The 19,734-nt window shown below is 35.1% G+C and overlaps 1 protein-coding gene across 4 annotated transcripts in view; it reads right to left on the bottom strand.

Annotated features, from left to right (window-relative positions):
* Positions 1 to 19,734, bottom strand: part of LOC136558822 (sodium channel protein type 2 subunit alpha-like) — a 66,031-nt gene that overhangs the window by 27,407 nt on the left and 18,890 nt on the right. Inside the window, exons 5-18 of one of the 4 annotated variants that reach the window (XM_066553550.1) lie at positions 18,813 to 18,903; positions 17,090 to 17,218; positions 16,491 to 16,582; positions 15,193 to 15,465; positions 14,826 to 14,889; positions 13,810 to 13,951; positions 13,473 to 13,679; positions 10,336 to 10,635; positions 6,465 to 6,818; positions 5,403 to 5,535; positions 4,497 to 4,735; positions 3,204 to 3,377; positions 1,597 to 1,953; positions 195 to 680 (exon numbers count right to left, since the gene is read on the bottom strand). In XM_066553550.1, the coding sequence (XP_066409647.1) occupies positions 195 to 680; positions 1,597 to 1,953; positions 3,204 to 3,377; positions 4,497 to 4,735; positions 5,403 to 5,535; positions 6,465 to 6,818; positions 10,336 to 10,635; positions 13,473 to 13,679; positions 13,810 to 13,951; positions 14,826 to 14,889; positions 15,193 to 15,465; positions 16,491 to 16,582; positions 17,090 to 17,218; positions 18,813 to 18,903 (3,041 nt within the window). Of the gene's footprint in view, positions 1 to 194; positions 681 to 1,596; positions 1,954 to 3,203; positions 3,378 to 4,496; positions 4,736 to 5,402; positions 5,536 to 6,464; positions 6,819 to 10,335; positions 10,636 to 13,472; positions 13,680 to 13,809; positions 13,952 to 14,825; positions 14,890 to 15,192; positions 15,466 to 16,302; positions 16,395 to 16,490; positions 16,583 to 17,089; positions 17,219 to 18,812; positions 18,904 to 19,734 lie in introns of all 4 variants that reach the window. The other 3 variants (XM_066553552.1, XM_066553549.1, XM_066553551.1) reach the window with 3 other exon arrangements.

The following is a 19,734-nucleotide window of genomic DNA, read 5'->3' as shown; positions in this document are numbered from 1 at the left end:
AATACTGAAAATGTAAACTCTAAGGATCCTCTACTATACCATTATATATTTTTTTCTTGAATAATACATAAAATAGTAAAACATAAAATATATTACATGGTATATATTTACAGTTTAAAAAACTCAAAATATGTAATTAAAACATGTAAATGTATGACTACAATTTAATAATTTTAAGATATGAAAAATCCTACCTGTTTGCTTTCTTCCATATCAGATTCGCTGCTAAATTCTTCGGTATTTAAATTTTCAAAATCTGATTCTCCAAGTGCAATGGGCACTGTCACAGTGAGGCCTGGGTTGTTTATGAATGACATGTAATCATTTTCATCAATTACATATTTTTCCACACTGCTGCCTGTGCCTACACCACTGGTGGTTCCATTCCCATCTTTGAGATAATTCAGATCTTTGCTTATTTCAACAGCAGTATGATTGGAAATGCAGCTGTCTTTCTTGTTGTTTAGCTCTTCAAGTGCTTTGATTTCCTCTAAAGATTTCTGCTTTCTAATGAAGGCTTTTCGGATGAACTCCTGTATCTTTTTTTTAACATAATCTATGCCTTTCTGAATCCTTGCCACAGCAATCTGGAGATTGTTCATTTCATTATCATCGTCTGTAGCAGCAAGGTTGTCTGAACTAAATGAGCTCAGCAGCAAGGCCAGAAATAGGTTGAGTACCTAAAAGATGAGAGAATACAGCTATGTAGTAAATACAATCATATCAGAAGTGTTAAATTTGGCAGTGCTAGGTTAACAGTTGTACTTGTGCTAGGTTAACAGTTGTACTTGATGATCTCAAAAGCCTTTTCCAATGTAAATGATTCTATGATTCTAAAAAAATCAGTAGAGCAGGTTGCAGATCATAAATAACTTTTTGAGGCTCTGCACATTTTTCGCTGGTAAAATGTCAAGATTGCAAGGTCAGGTAAATGACTAAGATACAAAAATTTTGAATTCTATTTTATAAAAATTTAAATAATGTTAAAAATGTCACTAAAGGAAGAGAATTTAGACAGGAAATTTTGACTGCAAATTTTAACAGGAGAAGAAACTTAAAAATAAAGTAGAAGTGTAAATGGTGCATCCCTTTTATAGCACTTATTTATAGGAAGTACTCATCAATTCAATATTTTCCAATTGAAATTTTACATTTTAAGTTGTCAGCTTGAATTTAAACTTTTCTATAAAGGTTTCTTTTACAACCTTGAGTTAGAAGCTTTTTAACGCCTTTTTAAGCTGGATGACAAATCACTCTGAGTTTCTTTTTTGTTTTTCATGCATAAACAATCCAGAAAGTTCAGTACTAAAAATTAAACAGCACCTCTAAATTAGCTGAAGTACTCCCATCATAGTATGTTGGAGTTGACATTTTGGTTTCCTTCTAAGTGGTTGTACCCATAGTAAGAGTACTTCAGTGTATAGAAACGTATGAAAAAGAGGAAAAGGGAATCTTCAAATGATTTTACCCAAAATTTAGCACATTCATATTAATTTTTTAATTCCAAACAGAAGGATGACAAACATTTTCATTGCCTAGCTGGACGTCCTGAACATCTACATCAGAGTTAATGTTAAAAAAATGTTCATCACATACCACTAGGTTTCCAATCACCATGACTAGCATGAAAACAATAAGGCACATGGTTTGGCCTGCAACCTCCATGCAGTCCCACATGGTTTCTATCCATTCTCCACACAGCACTCGGAATACAATCAGGAAAGAGTGGAAAAAGTCGTGCATGTGCCAGCGAGGGAGCACACAGTCACTGGAGATCTTGCAGACGCATTCCTTGTAGCTCTTCCCAAAGAGCTGCATCCCAACCACAGCAAAAATGAACACAATGATGGCCAGCACCAGGGTCAGATTCCCCAGAGCCCCCACTGAGTTGCCAATAATCTTAATCAGCATATTTAGGGTTGGCCAAGATTTTGCCAATTTGAAAACTCGAAGCTGCAAAACAAAAACACAGATGAACCTTTAGCGTTAGTTACAAAATAGAACCTGGGTCCAAGTTGTTTAGCAGAGCATACCAATTTCTGTAGATTAATTTGTTCTTCAGTAGTAGCACATTATTATTATTTTAATATAAAGCAGGGATCATGGAGTATTTGTCAAACATGCATTGTTTATAATTTCATTTCAGTGATACACATAGTAAAAAAAAGTAATAATTTGTGTTTGTATGACATTTTATTTTACTATTTTTAAACATCCACTTACAGGTTATTCTTGAACAATTCTTAAAGACATTTTAGAAGTTTCTACACTTTTCATCACCATCACTACATCTTTGCTGGCTTAGTTCCACATTCCCTCAGCACCACATTAAGCCTTCCATGCTTAGATAGAGGCCATTTTTTTAAACAAAAACCTAGGTTGATGCAGACATTGCAATGTCCATTCAAATCATAAAAATTAACTTAAAAGTAATATTCATTACCCAATAATGAATATTGGGTTATGTGAAGTTGGGTACCATTGCAAGTAGTGCTAAATAAGTCAGTTCTTCCTGCTTTGTGTATTAGGAGATAAGGTTTTCAAGTAATTTGGTAACTGTTGGTAATAAAGGCTTTAAAATCATTAATCTTGTACCTCTAGTAAACATATTTATAAAGTAGTTTGTGCACAATACTAGTTGCTATAAAAAATACATTTCTAGTAGAAGCTCAATAATATTTCGATTTAAATGTTATCTTAAAGTCGGCTTGTTATGATTCTATGTAATGGAGTGACTAAAAGTTTATTGTTGGTGCCCATTAAAGTAAATGTCAAGAGAAGATCTGCTTAAGTTCTTTACAAGTACCATAAAGTAATGTTCACAATATAAAGACTAAAAATGTTATGATTATTTGTGCTGGTGACAATATGTATGTTTTCACAGATATTCAGCTTTTATTATTCTCAATGAAATCAGTGTAAAGATTCACAAAATTCTTAAAAGGTAGCAATTAGTGTTATGTTGGCAAAGGATACCAGCTGGATAGAAGATTGATAGGATAATTTGATACTAAAAGGTATCAAACACCTTAAATTTTTACTTACCAAACATGGCTTTCAAATTAGGCACATATGAAAAGTAATGTGAGTCATTAAAGTATGTAATATATATTTACAAAATATGGTAGTTATTGCTGGCACCAGCACTTTTATTTCTTGAGTGAGATAATTGCATGCAAATATTTAATTATCAAGGAATTTACCAATCTGAATGACCGAAGAACAGATAATCCTTCAACATTTGCAAGACCAAGCTCCATTAAACTAAGGCTAACGATAATACCATCAAAAATATTCCAGCCTTCTTGGAAATAATAGTAAGGGTCCATGGCAATAATCTTTAGTACCATTTCTGCTGTAAATATCCCAGTGAATACCTAAAACAAAATGAATGAATTGTTATGAGAAATTTAAACACCTGAGGAATTTTTTTTTAATCTCTTACTTGTTACTATAAAAAACAACTGATTGCTATCTCCAAATGGTCTCTAAGTTTTTCTAAACAGTGAAAACAAGTAACTAAATCAGGATTTATAGTGGGACAGAGATTTAATAAACATATAAAAAAGCTATTGACCAGTCAACAGTTCAGCTCCCTGGTATGTGCTGGACTATCCACCCAGCAGATGATGTGATGTGACCTGGTGTTTTAAGTCCTGTTTGATGAGGATGGTTCCAGTAAGAAGACTTGACAGCAAGTATTTTCCTAGCTTACAGTCTAAAAAGATGATAGTCTCTAATGTCAGACTGTCTAAGCACAGACTCTCTAAAGTCTGTCTTGACAGATAGACAGGGGAAGACAGGGGAAGTTGGAGATTCTTGTCCCATGCTTTTTGTAAGAATATAGAGATTTCACATATAGTTACCATGCTGTATGATGGCTATTTCCTTTTAGGAAAATGAACTTCAGGGTGATGATGCTATTTGAAATATCTCCAAGTGCCAAATGTGAAATTATCAATGCATCTTAGTGGTTTTAAGTCTGGAATTTAACTCCACACTTTCTTGCAGTGCATAGTGATCAGTGGTTTGTGCAGCACAACAAAAAAGTTCGGGAGCATATATTTTTTGTAAAAGTATTTTCACTGTAGTGTAATTGAAAAGAAATTCCAAGAGAAATTATTAATTTGAATATTTTATCAATTTTGTACAGAAGAAAATGATGTTATATCAGTACCATGGTAAAAATAGCATAATCTACCTTAACATTTGAAAGAAAAAACCAAAGCTAGATGTCAAGAAATCTGGCTTTCCAGTGAAGACTGCACTTCCACACATGTTCAGTTATTCCATTATAGTAGTTAAAAACATATATTCATGAAAGATAAAGGCTCCAGTAAAAAAATCCTTTTACCTGTTAAAATCATAAGTGCCATTTCTAAACTGATTATAAAAAGACATTCTGGAATAAATTTAAACAAATACAATACATTTATAAGTTTCTTCTTTTAGAAAAGGGTATTTTTACATCAAGTAGTGTAAGACAAACTACTTACCAGGTTCCCCACAGAAAGGACACTGCTAAACTGTTCTGTCATTGGGTAATGTTCCATGGCCATAAACAAGGTGTTTAAAACAATGCAAATAGTTATAGCAAGATCAACAAATGGATCCATCACAACTAAATTGACGACATGCTTTACTTTTAACCATGGACTCCAGCAATCCCAGATCAAGAAAGTATTTGCAAATCTGTACCAGCATGGTGGGCATTTCTGTCTGGATTCTTCAAGTTCTGAAAAAAAATAGAAAAAATGAATATTACAAATGTATCTTCTGGGAGTTCTTGTTTAAAATATGGGAGAAGATTATATCAATCAAATAAACTGCTCTCACTAACATGAGATTTCCCATGCTTATCTACCTTAAAATAAGGCATCTAATTCATTTAAGATCCTCTACCACCAGTGGATAATGAAGTCCGTTCACTAAAGAGTAAATTATCTGAGACAAAGGGAGAAATGTGTTTGTCTTTCCCAGGACAGTAGGGAGAATCTAGACATTTAGTTTAGGTTACTTAACTTGCTTACAGCAGATATCTTAATTTCAGATATTAAAAGTCAACATGAATCTTTTATGAAGCTCATACCAATCCTTTATGAAGCTAATACCAATATATACTATATTTTTTGTTTGAGGCTCTGGCAATCCCCTAGACACTATTATTTTATCTCTATTAGTCCATTCAGTAGTGTAATATTTTGGAAGGTGTCATGAAACATGATTAAGCATTCAGATTGTGTAAATAACCTTAGAAATGCTCAAAAGCCCTTTGTAGTTGATGTTCAGAGATTCCACATGCCAGTTTCACATTTACAAAGAAAATTATGTAAATAATTTCTCTGCACATGTAGTTAGCAGAACTTCACTGAACTGCGTGTCAGATAAAATGCACTAAATACCTTCCATTGTATTTGTAAGTATGCTGGCTATGCTCATTGCTCTTTGTCTTGCAGCAGACTCTTCCAGCATTTCCATGGAAATTTGATATGAACTCAGTCTTCTTTTCCTTATTTCTGTTTCTGTAGTGGTGCCCTGTAAATGAAATACTGAGGAATTAGACCATCCTTTTCAACACCCAATTAACAGTATTTACTGCATAAATATTGTAGTGATAATCAAATCAGATTTGGGCAATGTACTATGTCTTTCACTGAATGTTTCTGTTCTTGTCAGTATTTCTTCTTCATTGAGGGACTCAGTGGGAATTTTCTACAGTGGTACAAATAATCAACTGCTGGACCCAATACTAACACAGTGTGGGACCAAAGGTGGTTCACATTTAAATGACTGGCTGAACAAAATTTTTGCTTGGTACCTCCTTGATAGCGATAATAGTAATAGTAATAGTAATAGTAATAGTAATAATAATAATAATAATAATAATAATAATAATAATAATAATAATAATAATAATAATTGCTATAGATGAAAAAGGCTTGCTTATTTGAATATTTGAAAGAACATCTTAATTTACAGAAGTCTGAAACCGAGACTAAAATGTTATGTAAATTTAAAGGTACATAGGAATTGTACATATTTTTCTCATGAAAGGTATGAGAAAAAAGTCCTTGAGAAGAATTCAGGAAGGGGTATTTCTAATAACTATCATGACAATAGAAGCCACCTTTTGTTTCATTTTATAGGAGTTTTCCTATACATATTTCCAAGCTATAGCCTTATTTATATATTAAATATCTACTTTGTTGAAGTTAAACTATGTATAAATTGTCAAATTAAATTAATCTTTCTTCTCCATGTGTAGATCTCTTGCCAAAAGAAAGAAGAATATCATACTTTATGAAGGCTTAGACATAGGAGGTTGAGGATTTTTTTCCTTTATGTTGTCTTATTTAGAAACTATTGCAAATTATTTCTTTAAGAAATTATAAGGAAGGCAGAGATGAGGAATAAGAGAAAATTCTGTGCCTGACCCAAACTGTAATAAATACTGGCTTACTTACAATTACCTCTGGTATAAGCTGACCAGTAGGTGAAGTCAGAGTTGAAGGTCCTCCAACCAAGGAAACCACTCCATTGCAATCCACAGTGCTGTGCATCTTCCCATTCACTGGAAGGGCTGGTATCATTCTAGACGACACACTGGCCTGACTAATGTTACTGTTGCGCCTCTCTCCATGTCGATTTGGAACAAAGAGAGAATCTCTTCTGCTCTCATTGTCTTCAAGAGTGCTGTGTTCATCATCAGCGAAGTCATTTTCAGATCCTATGTCCTTTGCATGACCTCTGAAACTGAAAATGCTGGTTTTGCTGTTGCGTCTTGGTGAGAACAGAGAACCACGAATGCTTAACAAAGACTGTAAAAGATTTAAAACAAACCAAACAAAACAGCATTAGAACTAAAGTTGTAAGTTCTTGGCTTTTCAAAGAATAGTTACAGTGCTGGAGGAAGGATAGTCACTTTTTTCTTCCATGGTATAAGTGTGTCCACTAGGGGAATGTGTTCACCAGGGGACCTGAAGCAGAGGGGAAAAATTCTTTTAAGGTAATGTAGCAGGACTGAGGAAGAGTTGTGCAGAAGACATAAGCAAGGTTGAACAGTTCTGAGTGAAGAAAGTATATTGAACTGGCATGGACTGTGCTAGAGACAGTTTTCAATATCACTATCAAGATTTTGAAGGTACTTGTCTTTTATTCCTTCAATTACAGTACAGAGCTAAAAGCCTTTTACTTCTCTTCTTCATCCCCTGGATTCCTAGGGATAACAACTAATAATGCTCACCCATCACTTTATTCTGTTTTAATTGGTAGATGCAGAAGTGATCTTAAGTTTGCCATTGAAATCCTTCTAAACTGATGTAAGGAACTTGACTGACCTCTTCCCAATAGGCTCAAGAGTGGGGGAACAATACCTAGAAGACAGAGGGGGCAGCCTGGGGAAGCTGTGGAGATAAAGCAGCAGCACTCTTAGGCATAGCTCTCCGGGGACCATAGCAGGCCATACCACACCTGCCAGAAGGTATCACTTTGCTATCAGGCAGCTCAAAGAAAGTATTCACCAGGGACACTGTTACCTAAAGATATTCCTTTACAAGTGAGAAAAAGAAATCAGTGGTTGTTGGTAATTCATCTTTTAATTACAGAAGAAGCCAGTTAATGAAGTGTTCTTCTCCCTTGCTACATATTTTATTAACAGCATTCATGAATAAATAAAATGAGTACTAATTCTGGAGAAAAGTAAACTGGCATTCAGCCTTCTTCAGTTCTGCATTTTTGCAAATCTTCACATCTTGGTTCATCAAAAACCTAGTTTGAGACTATTGTCACTTTTTCACTATTTCTGCAGGTGGAAAGTCCTTATATATCATAGCAATGGGTTTGATCCCAGGATAATTAAAGTGAAAGTGAAAACTATCCTATATTATATAAACCTATGTTAATATTTCAAAAATCAAACACTGCATATATACATTTATCAACCCATATGTATCTCTGTATATGCATCAGATGTATAAATTCGTATATTATGTGTGTGCTGCAGTGGTAGAAGTGCCTGTTATAAGGTCTGGCAGGTGTTTACCATTAAGAGATGCGGTTTTTCTGCTCTTACAGCTACACCAAATTTTAATAGTTTGGGCTCAAATTTTCTATGCTGGCTGTCAGACTCAGGCTGAGTTACTTGAAAAATACCAGCCAAATGATTTTGCTAACCCATTTATGTAAACTTGGCTGGAGAAAAAGTGCTGTTTTGCTTATACTGAAAGATAATTTTATTAAGAAAAACCCCTAGCTTCTATGGAACATGACACTGACTTCTGATAAAGCAGTAAACTAAATACTACACCCTTTTTACATGTCCTTTTAAATATATCTGGGCAACGTACAGTCCTTCAAAAAATGACATGCTCACCAGGGTTTCATCTGACTACCAGTGATAGGCTTGTTCTTTTAGAGAATGTTCCCATGGCTGCTATGTTTTATTTGCAGGCCAATCTTTCCAATATGTGTTGCCACATTTTGAGTATAGCTAATTGGATCAGCCCCCTCAGGGATTTGGGAGAAGTTATGTCTGTTCTGCAAGTCACTGCTGCATTGAGACAAAAGATATAAGCCAAAATGGCTGCAATTCTAACACATGTAGAGGCAGAAATATACGTGTCTAAATGCTACCAGAAAGTAAGGACTGAAAGGAAGGTTTGATTTTTCTGGCAAACTGCATCATTCATCTGCATATGGAATATGGTATCAAAGGACAAAGCCTCTTACAGGGCCCAGCTGAGCAGATTATCTCCCCTTACCATTCTGCCTCACTGTTTCATGCTCTGGACCCCATCTCACCAGGGAGATTCTCCATGGCTAACAAAACAAATGAGCTCTTCCTTTACCAATTCTACTGTTTGCAATTCTTTCGCTCTTGGGGCACCCAAGTTGTAGTTGTATGCTGTCAACTTTTGCCCCAAAGCTTTGTTACAACTGAAAAAAAACCAACAAACCTTTCAAGAGCATCTTTAATGAAGAAGTTATTCCTAACCTGGGTGGTATTCAGAGGTAAAAGTCATCTATTTGTTCAAACCACACATTATCATTTTGAAGAGGTGCATTTTGAGTGATTTTTTCTAGAAATGCCATAAGGGTTTGTAGCGTTGAAATAAGCCAAGATAGCACAGAATCATTTTGGCTGGAAAAGACCTCCAAGATCATCAAGCCCAACCTTTTGACTGATCATCACCTTGTCAACTAAACCATGGCACTGAATGCTATGTCCAGTCATTTCTTGAGCACTTCAAAGGACACTGACTCCACCACCTCCCTAGGTAGTCCATTCCGATTTTTTACAATCCTTTCCATGAAGGAATTTTTCCTTCATGGAGAAATTCCTCAAATTCCCCTAGCCATCTTGAGGCTATTTCCTCTTATCCTGTCACTGGTTGCCTGGGAGAAGAGGCTGACCTCCACCCAGCCACAATCTTTCAGAGAGTTGTAGAGTGATAAAGCGCCCCCCAAGACTCTTCCAGGTTAAACACCCTCAGCTTCCTCAGCTTCTCCTCATAATTCACTCTCTAGACCTTCCCCTTTCCTTCTCTGGACCTGCTCCAGCACCTCCATGACTGTCTTATACTGAGGGACCCAGGACTGGATGCAGGATTCAGGGTGCAGCCTCACCAGTGCCAAGTGCAGAGGGCATACCTTTGGTTGACAGAAGTGACCCTTTGATTTATGGAAGTAGAGATAGAACTTTGTATTAAATTATTTCCAGAGGTCCTTCATAAACTACTTGTTTTCCTATGATGGAAATTATTCTCCTGGATGCAAGGAGAATGATGAAATCATGATTTCTAATGAAAAAGATCAGTATGACTAAATTGCTATACATACAGGCCCAGAAGATCCCTGTGTAATTTGTCCTTATTGTGTCCTTATAGTGCTAGTTTTCTCATTATTTCACATTAAAAAACCTAATTAAGGAAAATAATAGAAATTAACGGTAATGTGGGATTTCCTGTGCAGAGTATTTTGATGTTGCAGCCTGCTAAAAAGCCCACATATTTGTATAGTTTTGAAATGGATCCAGAACAGAAAATGTATGGTTCATTAATGGATATATATGAATACTAATCTTTCTTTCTCCAGTCTACTAGACACATCCTCAGAAATACATTTTCATAAATGTGTTAATTAAGTTTATAAGTATTCTTGGTATGTTTTTTTAATCCCTTTGCTAATAGAATGGGTCAAACCATCTCAGACTTACACTGTGAATGGTACTACCACTTCCTTCCCTTACCATTTACATAACTTCCAATACTTGCTGTAATATCAGTGAAAATAAAAGTAGAGTGGACACATGTGATTTAGTAAAATAGAGTGATGTACCTGGTGAGGAGAAGTGAGCCTTTTTTCATATGTCAGTTGACTTCCTTCTGTGGAGAAGCGGAAACTTTTCCTTCTGATACTGTCTTCTGATTCAGACTTGGGGAACTTATCAATATCTCCTTTGTCCTCTGCTTCAGACACTTCTTTCTGTCTTCTTTTCTTCCTTCTGTTTCTTCTTTCTTTAGCACTCTTTGAGCTCAACTTTGATGCTTCTGAAGAGCTTTCCAGGAGTTCTCCTAATCCCCCTACACCACTGAAATCTCTTGATGCCACTGATGCCGCTGCTACTGCTGCTGTTGTCTGTCAGGTTACAAAGCAAAGTATTCTTAGTAGGCCAAAAAAGAATAATTTTATAGTCTTTTATCCACTGGTTTTTACTATCACTGTGATAATAATGCTCTTCATACACTCTTGAATGTGTAAATATACCCAAACAAATTGTACTGAAGATAAACTATTGAGTTGTACAGTTCCTCACAGTTTTGCAGCATGAGTTATTTGAAGCACCAACTTTGGCAGAATAACAGCTACACTATTAGTGAAAGAATTGCTGCACAAGACACTTGTCTGAAATAAAAGGAGTCAGAAAACTGTTAGCAATAGTGCTTTTTCATGTATTTCAGACATGTTTTTCCATTTTTATTAAGAAAAGCCCCACATCATGGTCTAATTTGGCTGATCCCTTCTGAGCTGTTACAGAGAAAACTAAGGCCTAACATTCATCCTGTGAGTTAATGTATCAAATCCTGAAAGCAGTTGAATCCAGCCTTTCCTCACTGTCCTCACAGCAAGAACATTCTCTTTACTTTCCTTCCACCTTTGCTGGTACCAGGCACAACCTCTAGACACATCTTCAAGTCCTTCCTCCCTCTTCACATTTCCCCTCCACATGTCCCACTGTATCTGCACTCTAGGTCTTTTTTACAGATATGCAAAGATACATTTATTTTCTGTGGTGCTACAGCCTGAGAGAAGAAAATAAGGAAAAGGGTGAGATGACTTACTGAAGCAGAGTCATCCCAAAATTCAGGACCAGTATTTTTAACTACAGTGGTCAGCCTACTTGTTTGGGTTCATTAGAGAAAGGTTCTTTTAGTCATGAAAAAAAGAAGAATTGAGAGTATATCCAGTGCTGTTCCTCAAAAGAATTGTGGGAGATTGCGATGAAATTCTGTAGTGGAAATATCTTTAGGGGGATGATAGGCTGCTCATAGCTTACAAAAAAGGGTGGTGTGATAAATGGCAAGAGACGAGGGTTATATAACAAAGATGACTAGTAATTATCCAGCAAAACATATTATATTCAATGCCAAGTATTTCAGGAATGATGACATATCTCTTTACAGCAGGAAAGGATAGTTTGAAAGCTCATAGTATGAATTAATGTCTTTGCCACAATATACAACCCATGCTATAAAAGTTGACTCGATACAGACTTTTTCTGCTAAATGGAGTATTAAAAGGATTCTGAAGTGTTTATAAAATAAAAAAACAATACTCAAAATTTTGTCATACTGGTTGCAGTATATCATCCTTCAAAGATTCTAACAGAAACAAAGGCAGCAGATGCCGAGTCATCACCCATCTACTTCATATAGTAGAAGTAAAGATCTAACAACTGGATCAATCTAAAGCCCACTATGATGACTTAAGTTTGTAGATGAATAAGTTCAGTGTCAAGGGGGTGAAGAGATGGGTCCCAAACTAATTTCTGCCTTAGCAACTAATTCAACATTTCAGTGGTCCACCTTGTACTGCCTACTTTCTGCTAATGTTTTCACAAACAAAAGAGATCCTGACTGTAATAATGCTTTACTTATAATGAATGTAGTGGTTGCTCATTTAAAAAAAATATGACTTTCAGGGTCTTTATTCAACCTTATTATAGTCTCTGTTTCTCAATCTATTCTAAGTCTGGATCAGCTTCATTTCCCCCCACTCTCAGATACACAAACATCTAGATGTGCCTGCTGATATCTTTTAGTATAATGTGATTTAGTGCCTTTAAGGCATTGAAACACCAGATTTAAGAAAAACCCAGCAATATACACTTTGCTGACATTCAACCTTTCTAAATTTGATTTTTGCAGGATTCTACTCTTTCTTTAGTAATTTGGAAGGGATAAAGTTTACTGACTAAAATAAAGATATGCTAATGAGATTTCACAAGTCATACATAAAGGTTTCTTTTCAAGCAAAAGACAGAGAGTTTGTCTTTTTGTTAGCACTTTATGAAGTCATTCTAACTCAGTGAAAGTACCTGTAAAGTATTACCAAAAATAGAAGTTCATAGGAGTTTCAAATTTGCTAACATTTTATAAACACTGTCCTGTTGAAAATGACTAAATGCCATTTGAAAAGCAGTGGAAAATCAGCCCAGAAATTAAACAGATGGCTGACTCACAGACCTGAACTCCTGCATATATTTTACTTTCAGATAAGAAAAGCTTTCACAAAAGTATCTATTAAAATGCTTTTTCTCATAAAACTTTAAATGATTTTCTTCTCTTTTCAAAGGAAACAAAGATTACTTGAAAAGAATTCTGAAGGAATATCTTTGTTATGAATATTGCTCATCTGGTTTTGAACATTGCTTGTCTGTTCTAAGAATACATAAACTTCTAATTTACTATAGTGTCAATTAGGGATATTTTTTATTATCTTGCTGGATAGAAACCTAGAAGAACACTGATTACAATCCTTCTCTCTATTTGATGAATATTTGGGGAGAATTATTAAGTGCATCAAGCTTGGCAGTTTTGACTGAGATGTAAACCAGAAGTAACATCACTAGGCTTTTTTCATGCTATATATAAGATCTTTAACATAAAAGGACCATTATTTATGACTACTTAAATCAGGTTTCTAGACCCCTCTTATGAAAAACGTTTTACTTTTACAGTCTTTTGGTGAATGAAGTAACATCCTTTTCTGTACCATCAGCTTGCTTTTTTTACTCTTTGGTTCATTCCTGGTTTTCATTGGCTATTTCCACTTTTATAACTTGCATGGTAAACATGCAAGATCTTTTATTTTCTTAAATTCATGGCACAATTTGTTCATGTTCTTAATCATAAAAGATTTTTTCCCTTGCCTTAGGAACAAGGTTGTTCAGAAAGTACAATTTCCATTATTACCTGAGCTTCTTCTTGTTGCTTCTTCAGTTGTTCCAGCATTTGCTGAAATTCTGCCTCTTTCTGCTCTGCTTCTTCCATTGTTGCTTGGTTCTGTTCTTCGTAGGCCATGGCCACCACAGCCAGGATCAGGTTTATCAGATAGAAAGAGCCCAGAAAAATCACCAGAACAAAAAATATCATGTATGTCTTCCCAGCAGCACGCAGTGTCTAGGGAGTAGAAAGCATATTCATATATTATCCCATAACTTATCTTTTTCAGCTCATGCAAAAATAAGCCTATTTATGTGCTTTTGGACATCACCAACAATTTACTATTTATGTCATAATAATTTCTTACCAGCTGATAGAGGTTTTCCCAGAAGTCCTGAGTCATTAGCCGAAACAGGGACAAAAAAGCCCAGCTGAATGTGTCAAAACTTGTGTAGCCATAATTGGGGTTTCTGCCAGCTTTCACACATATATATCCTTCTGGGCATTGCCTATGTGAAAATCAAACATGAGGACTTGTCAAAACTTTTATTCCCTTCTAGAAAATAGGTATTAGCTTTTGGAAGACTATGCATTATTTTTCAACAGAAAAACCATAAATTACAATTAAATTAATTCAGAAAAAAAAATTCCAAAGAATTTAATTAATAGCATAGTAAATGAAAGATATCCTTTTCATCCACTCACTGGTTGAAATTACCTTAATATTAAAATTCTCCTCAATTACATTTTGCAAATAGAATCTTTATTCCAAATTAATTATTTCCTGGCAGAAATAATTGCTAAAATGTTGTTAAGGTTACAGACAGATTAAAAAATATTATTAGCTAAATCCAATTGTAGTATTAGGGATTTCCCTCATAATGCTGATATATATATTTTTAGTAAACCTCTTCACTGCTGCCAGTCAGGCATCCAAGTCCAGCTAACAATTCTAGGCATATAATTTGGCACATGTAAATGGCAGAATTTGCCAGAAGTGAAAGAGTTAGGCTTGAAAAATAGATTCAATCTTGAACTATGAAGTCACTGCTGTGCTTTCTTTATATTTTCCATGTTCTCTTTCTCACTTTTAACTTTTGTTTCCTCCTACTTTCTTCAATCAGTAAACCATCAAAGGAAACTTTAAAAAAATTCCGATCTCATCAATAAAAACAACTTCATTTTCCAATCAAGCAGAAAAAAGTCCGTTAATTGTTTTTTTGTTTAGCCAGAGTGTAAAAAATTTTGACTCCAGTAAGAAATTCTCACTTAGCTTCAAAACTCCATAAGTTCTGTAACCCTGCTAAATATGGAGTTGCAACTAGATCTCATGTTACTTCTTTTCCTACAGAGCATAGCACAGAAAGTTTGAAAGGGTCTTACCCTGCATCAGAGCTATTACCACAAAGTAGGGCATCTCTTTGTCCTTCCAAAATGTAAAAATGAGCTGTGTAGAAAGCATTAGAAATATATATGAATAGATCAAATAAACCTGAAAGCAATACAAAGTAAAATAAAAATAAATTGTGTTTAATCATAGTAACTAGCTATTGATTCCTTTGTAGCTTTTTTAGGAGCCTTCCTGGTTGTTGTATTTTTTATTGTATGTATTTGATCTCTGTAAATCAGAGAACTGTAAGCAGTTCTACATAAGTCAGAAATATAAACCCCTCAATGTTCTTTACTTGGTCACAAAGAATTACATATTTTAGCCACAAATATATAAAATAGTTATATCAGATATTCTTACTTTCATCCTCAATGTAATCCTTCCAGTTAAACGTGCTCACTGTCAGGTTAACAAAAGTACCGTTTTCATTCATTGTGCTGTTAAAGTAGGAAATAATGTTTATCTCAAAAGTAGAATTGTCTGGAGGCCACTGCAGGCATTTATTCCTCAGGTTGCCCATGAACAGCTGCAGCCCTATCAGTGCAAATACACTCAGACAAAACACAGTCAGGATCATGACATCTGAGAGCTTCTTCACAGACTGAATCAGGGCACCTACAATAGTCTTCAGGCCTGCAAAGAGAAAAGGTCCATAGAATTATCAAAGAGTATCTTTGCCTTTCCCATGTAATTAAGAGGCCATGCAGACACTTAAATATTTTTTATTTCTTAAAAGGTAAAGCTTCATGAGCAGCCTCAGAGCTTGTGAAGATGAATGAAAGAAAAATATTCTTTTTTATGAATATGTAATGTACATATATTCCAATAAATCGAATATAATAATCTCAAGCAGGAAACTTTATTAATCATGCTTTCTGGGCACAGATTTGATTGCATTTACTAATTTTTCTCTACATTAAATATACTGCAAATAATTCAGTTGCCAGTTAATTCTAGACTTGACTTCACGACAGTGCAAAGCAGCATGAGATAGAATTGCTGGTAATTTTGAATGAAAAAATAGTTTGCATTTGATAAATTTTCCTGTGCATCATTTCTTTCCTTTTTGGTATCTTCTTTTGTTGTTAATTGCTTATTTTTAAGACTAAGGTCAATTTTAAGTGGTTAAAAAAAGGAAAAATTTCATAACCAAGAACGCCATAGCACTAAGCTTTTGTAATGTAGAGACAATTTGTCACAATAAAATGCAGAAAAACAAAGCAAAGTAACCCATAGGCCTCATATTTTGTATTTCATGCAAGACTGTTAAACTCAAAGGCTGATTTTGCAAAATAAAAGAAGCTAATGCTGAAAAGGCAAAGAATCATAAACTAGGTTAATGATCCATGCCTTTTTATTTCTTTTTTTTTTTTTTTTTGGCAACATGAGCAGCAAACAGCAAGACTTATGCTCACAGGAAGTGAATTCAATGGAACGAAAGTCAGCCTCGGTGTTTAACCTCGCTCTCACCTGGAATGACTGATATTGTTTTCAAAGCTCGGAGAACTCTGAATGTTCTCAACGCTGAGACATTGCCCAGGTCCACAAACTCTGTCACATATCTGTAATAGGGGAGTTCACACACAAACACAATGACAGCACACAAATAACAGTTGGAGATACGAGGGGCCTAACACCTGACACCAACTACTTCTTACCTGGAATTACAGAAATAGTTTTCAAAGCTCTCAATACTCTGAAAGTTCGAAGAGCTGAAACATTGCCTAGGTTTACAAATTCTGTTACATACCTGTAGGATTAAATCACAGTTATTCAGAATTGAGGCAGAGCTTATACCTATTATGTGGGTCTTCAAAACCTCTGTGGCAATACTAGCAATCGTACTTCAAAATTTACCTGTCTCTTCAGTACATTTCACTTTAATAATTGTTTTGATCAATTTTTCTTAAATGTCATTGGAGTGAAACTCACTGATTTGTATTTGAACATCTAGTTAAACTAATTAGCTTGTAATGGGACGGTAACATGAAGTCAAAGGGATGGCTTCATTTCTGGTGAGCAGAAAAATGTAGGCCATGAAATTAGTGTCCCTCAGCAGTAATTACACTAGTGGCTGACACTCCATTTCAGTTTCTGCTGTATTTTACTTTGATTTATGAATACTAAAATGCGTTACACAGTGTCTAAGCTTCAAAGGTTGCAAAAATTAAATATGTTTAAGTAAATACATTTATTACAATAATATTTACCACTAATTTCATGCCCTAAAAGCTTAAAAAGTTCTTGAACCACTTACGCCATTAAAATGACACTGAAGTCAAGCCAGTTCCATGGATCTCGCAGAAAAGTAAAACCTTCTAAGCAGAAGCCCCTTGCAAGAATTTTGATAAGTGATTCAAAGGTATAAATTCCAGTGAAAGTGTACCTGAAAATCATCAGAGCAGGAATAATGGATTTTTGCATACTTACAGACAGTACCATTCTTTAGCAAAGATTACTCAGAAGAAAAAGTATTTCAAAGTGAAAGGAGTAAATTATTAACTTCACTTGCCCTAAATATTGTAGTTGCTGTCCAGTCTTTGTTGAAATTTGAACATGATACATATGCTACTAATTTTCTAAAAGGTTGGTTTAATCTCAGTTCTTGTACTTACAAATAATTTCTGATTCTAGTATTTATGGAAACATTTCAGACTTTGATATTTATATGTACATTCTTTGGCACTCACAGGGTTGCCTATTTGCTTGCATTCATAAATCAGGTAGATGTCTAAGTGTTACAAAAACTGAAGAATTTTTTTATGTCTAAATCAGAGAGTTTTGTAAAAATCAGTTCTGGATAATAACTATACTAATGCCTGTATTACATGTTTATTTCATAAATAATCATCAAATACAAGAAAGCATCCCCAGACTGCTATTCTCAAACGTGGGGAGCATGATTACCAGCTTACCTGGTGTGGGAATAGCTATTCACTTAACAACATAGAATAGTCAGTTATAACCAGCATAATGCAGGCACTTCCTGAGACCCACATGGATCTCTGTGGACCTCCAGAATAAAGGAGCTCTACCTACAGACCCTACAGCTCTCCTTTCAGACTCTCTGCAACTCTAACAAGCCATCATCACTGTTGACTGGGAATGGGTTAAGGGCAGTGGTTTCTAAACAGGGTTCAGTGTAAGGTTCATTAGTGCAGAGAAATAAATAAATAATAACCAGTAATGGCTTTTTGAGAAAAGGAGGGAACGAAAGAAGCAACAAGTGATTAGAAGCAGGTTTTCCATGAGTAGTATTATTTCAAATAAAAACATAAAGGGCTTTGAGGAACATGACCTAGTGGAAGGTGTCCCTGCATGCCAGGGGTTTGGAACTGTATGATCTCTAAGATCCCTTCCAACCCAAACCATTCTATGATTCTACAGTATTTCAGAGGAAGACATGTATCTGTATTTTGTTACAGAATAAATATGCATTTACAACCATGAACAAGAAAGAGAAATATTCCTTATTTAGGTCAGCTCTTTGTTACTCTTTCATAGGTATGGCCCTTTCCTCAGCAGTTTGAGTTTCTTGCAGTTTGTGGATTATGTGTCCTTGTTGTGGCAGGCACTTATGAGGTCAAACCAGTAGGGCACAATAAAAGTCCCGCTGTGATGAGATCATGGATACTCAAGCAAGGTATGGCAACAATTTTACATGCACAATTTTACATGCACATCTGTAGGTCCCTGTCTGATTTACAGCTCAGAATATCCAAGGACAAGACCTCCTGTTTTTACTACACAGCAGAAGTTCAGATATTCCTCAGGCATAATTTTAGCAAACATGGTGTTACTCTTAAACCATTTAAGTTGTTCGGGAGGAAACGGGAAAGATATTGATGATCTCATGGAATCTGATTCTTCCTGACTCTGGACAAGTCCATTCTGGCATTCACATTTTAATAAATGCTTCTTATTTGGAGTCACACAAAAACAAAGATCTAAAAATAAAGAAGTAAAAATGTTCAACTTACTCTACATTCTTTGTCCAGTCTGGAGGGTTACTCATGGTCATAAATACGCAGTTGGTCAAAATAGTGCACATGATAAGCATGCTGAATAATGTAGGTTATAGTTAAGGCACATAAGTCAAAAAAGTAGGACAGCTTTGTAACACTGAAATAACTTAAAAATATTAGGTGTTTACAAATGTGTACAAATAACATCACACTCTAATTAAAGCCTAAAGCCAAAGCTTTGCACATAAATTTATGTATTTTAAATGGTATGTCATCTGGCATATAGTGCGCTTCCATTAAAAAAATGCAATACTTTTGTAATTATAGCAGGTTTTAAATGAAGTTTAAACATATCTTTAACTCTGTAAATCATGAAATGACTACCCAAATGTACTCATTTAATACAGCTGGATGGATCAGTCTAAAAGATCCTTAGTCAGAGGTTGGTTGTTTAGGCCTGAGTTTTTCTTTGAACGCTATTGAAGTATATTTGAAAATACTCTCCTTTGTCCCAAATCCTTTATAGGACACCTATCCCAATGCTGAAAACACAATGCTGAAAAAGCTGCTCTTTACCCATGCTCTTTTGTCCTTGCTAAGTGAGTCTAGTTCATGAATAGTACTACTGGTCTTGCTAAAAGTGTGACCTTAGATATGTTCAAGTGCAATGGTTTGTTACTAATGTGGCCTTAGCTGCGGGGCTCAGTATGGGATCAGGTCTCCTTTTAGATATAAAGCCTGATATTTAAACTCTGACAGATTTAGGTGGTTCAGTAGAGAATTCTCTCAGCAGGGATGAAGATCATACTGCAATTCACATGTGATATTGCTCCTTTTTTAAATGTGAGCAACATATATTTTTTTAGAATAGTTCACTCCCATGGACACAATTTGTACATCCACATGAAAAGTATTATTTCAGTCATTAAGTATTTTT

Source organism: Molothrus aeneus, chromosome 7 (assembly GCF_037042795.1).
Source record: "Molothrus aeneus isolate 106 chromosome 7, BPBGC_Maene_1.0, whole genome shotgun sequence".
Taxonomy (NCBI): Eukaryota; Metazoa; Chordata; class Aves; order Passeriformes; family Icteridae; genus Molothrus; species Molothrus aeneus.
The sequence above is the reverse complement of the archived record's forward strand: the minus strand, read 5'-3'. Positions and strand labels throughout refer to the sequence as shown.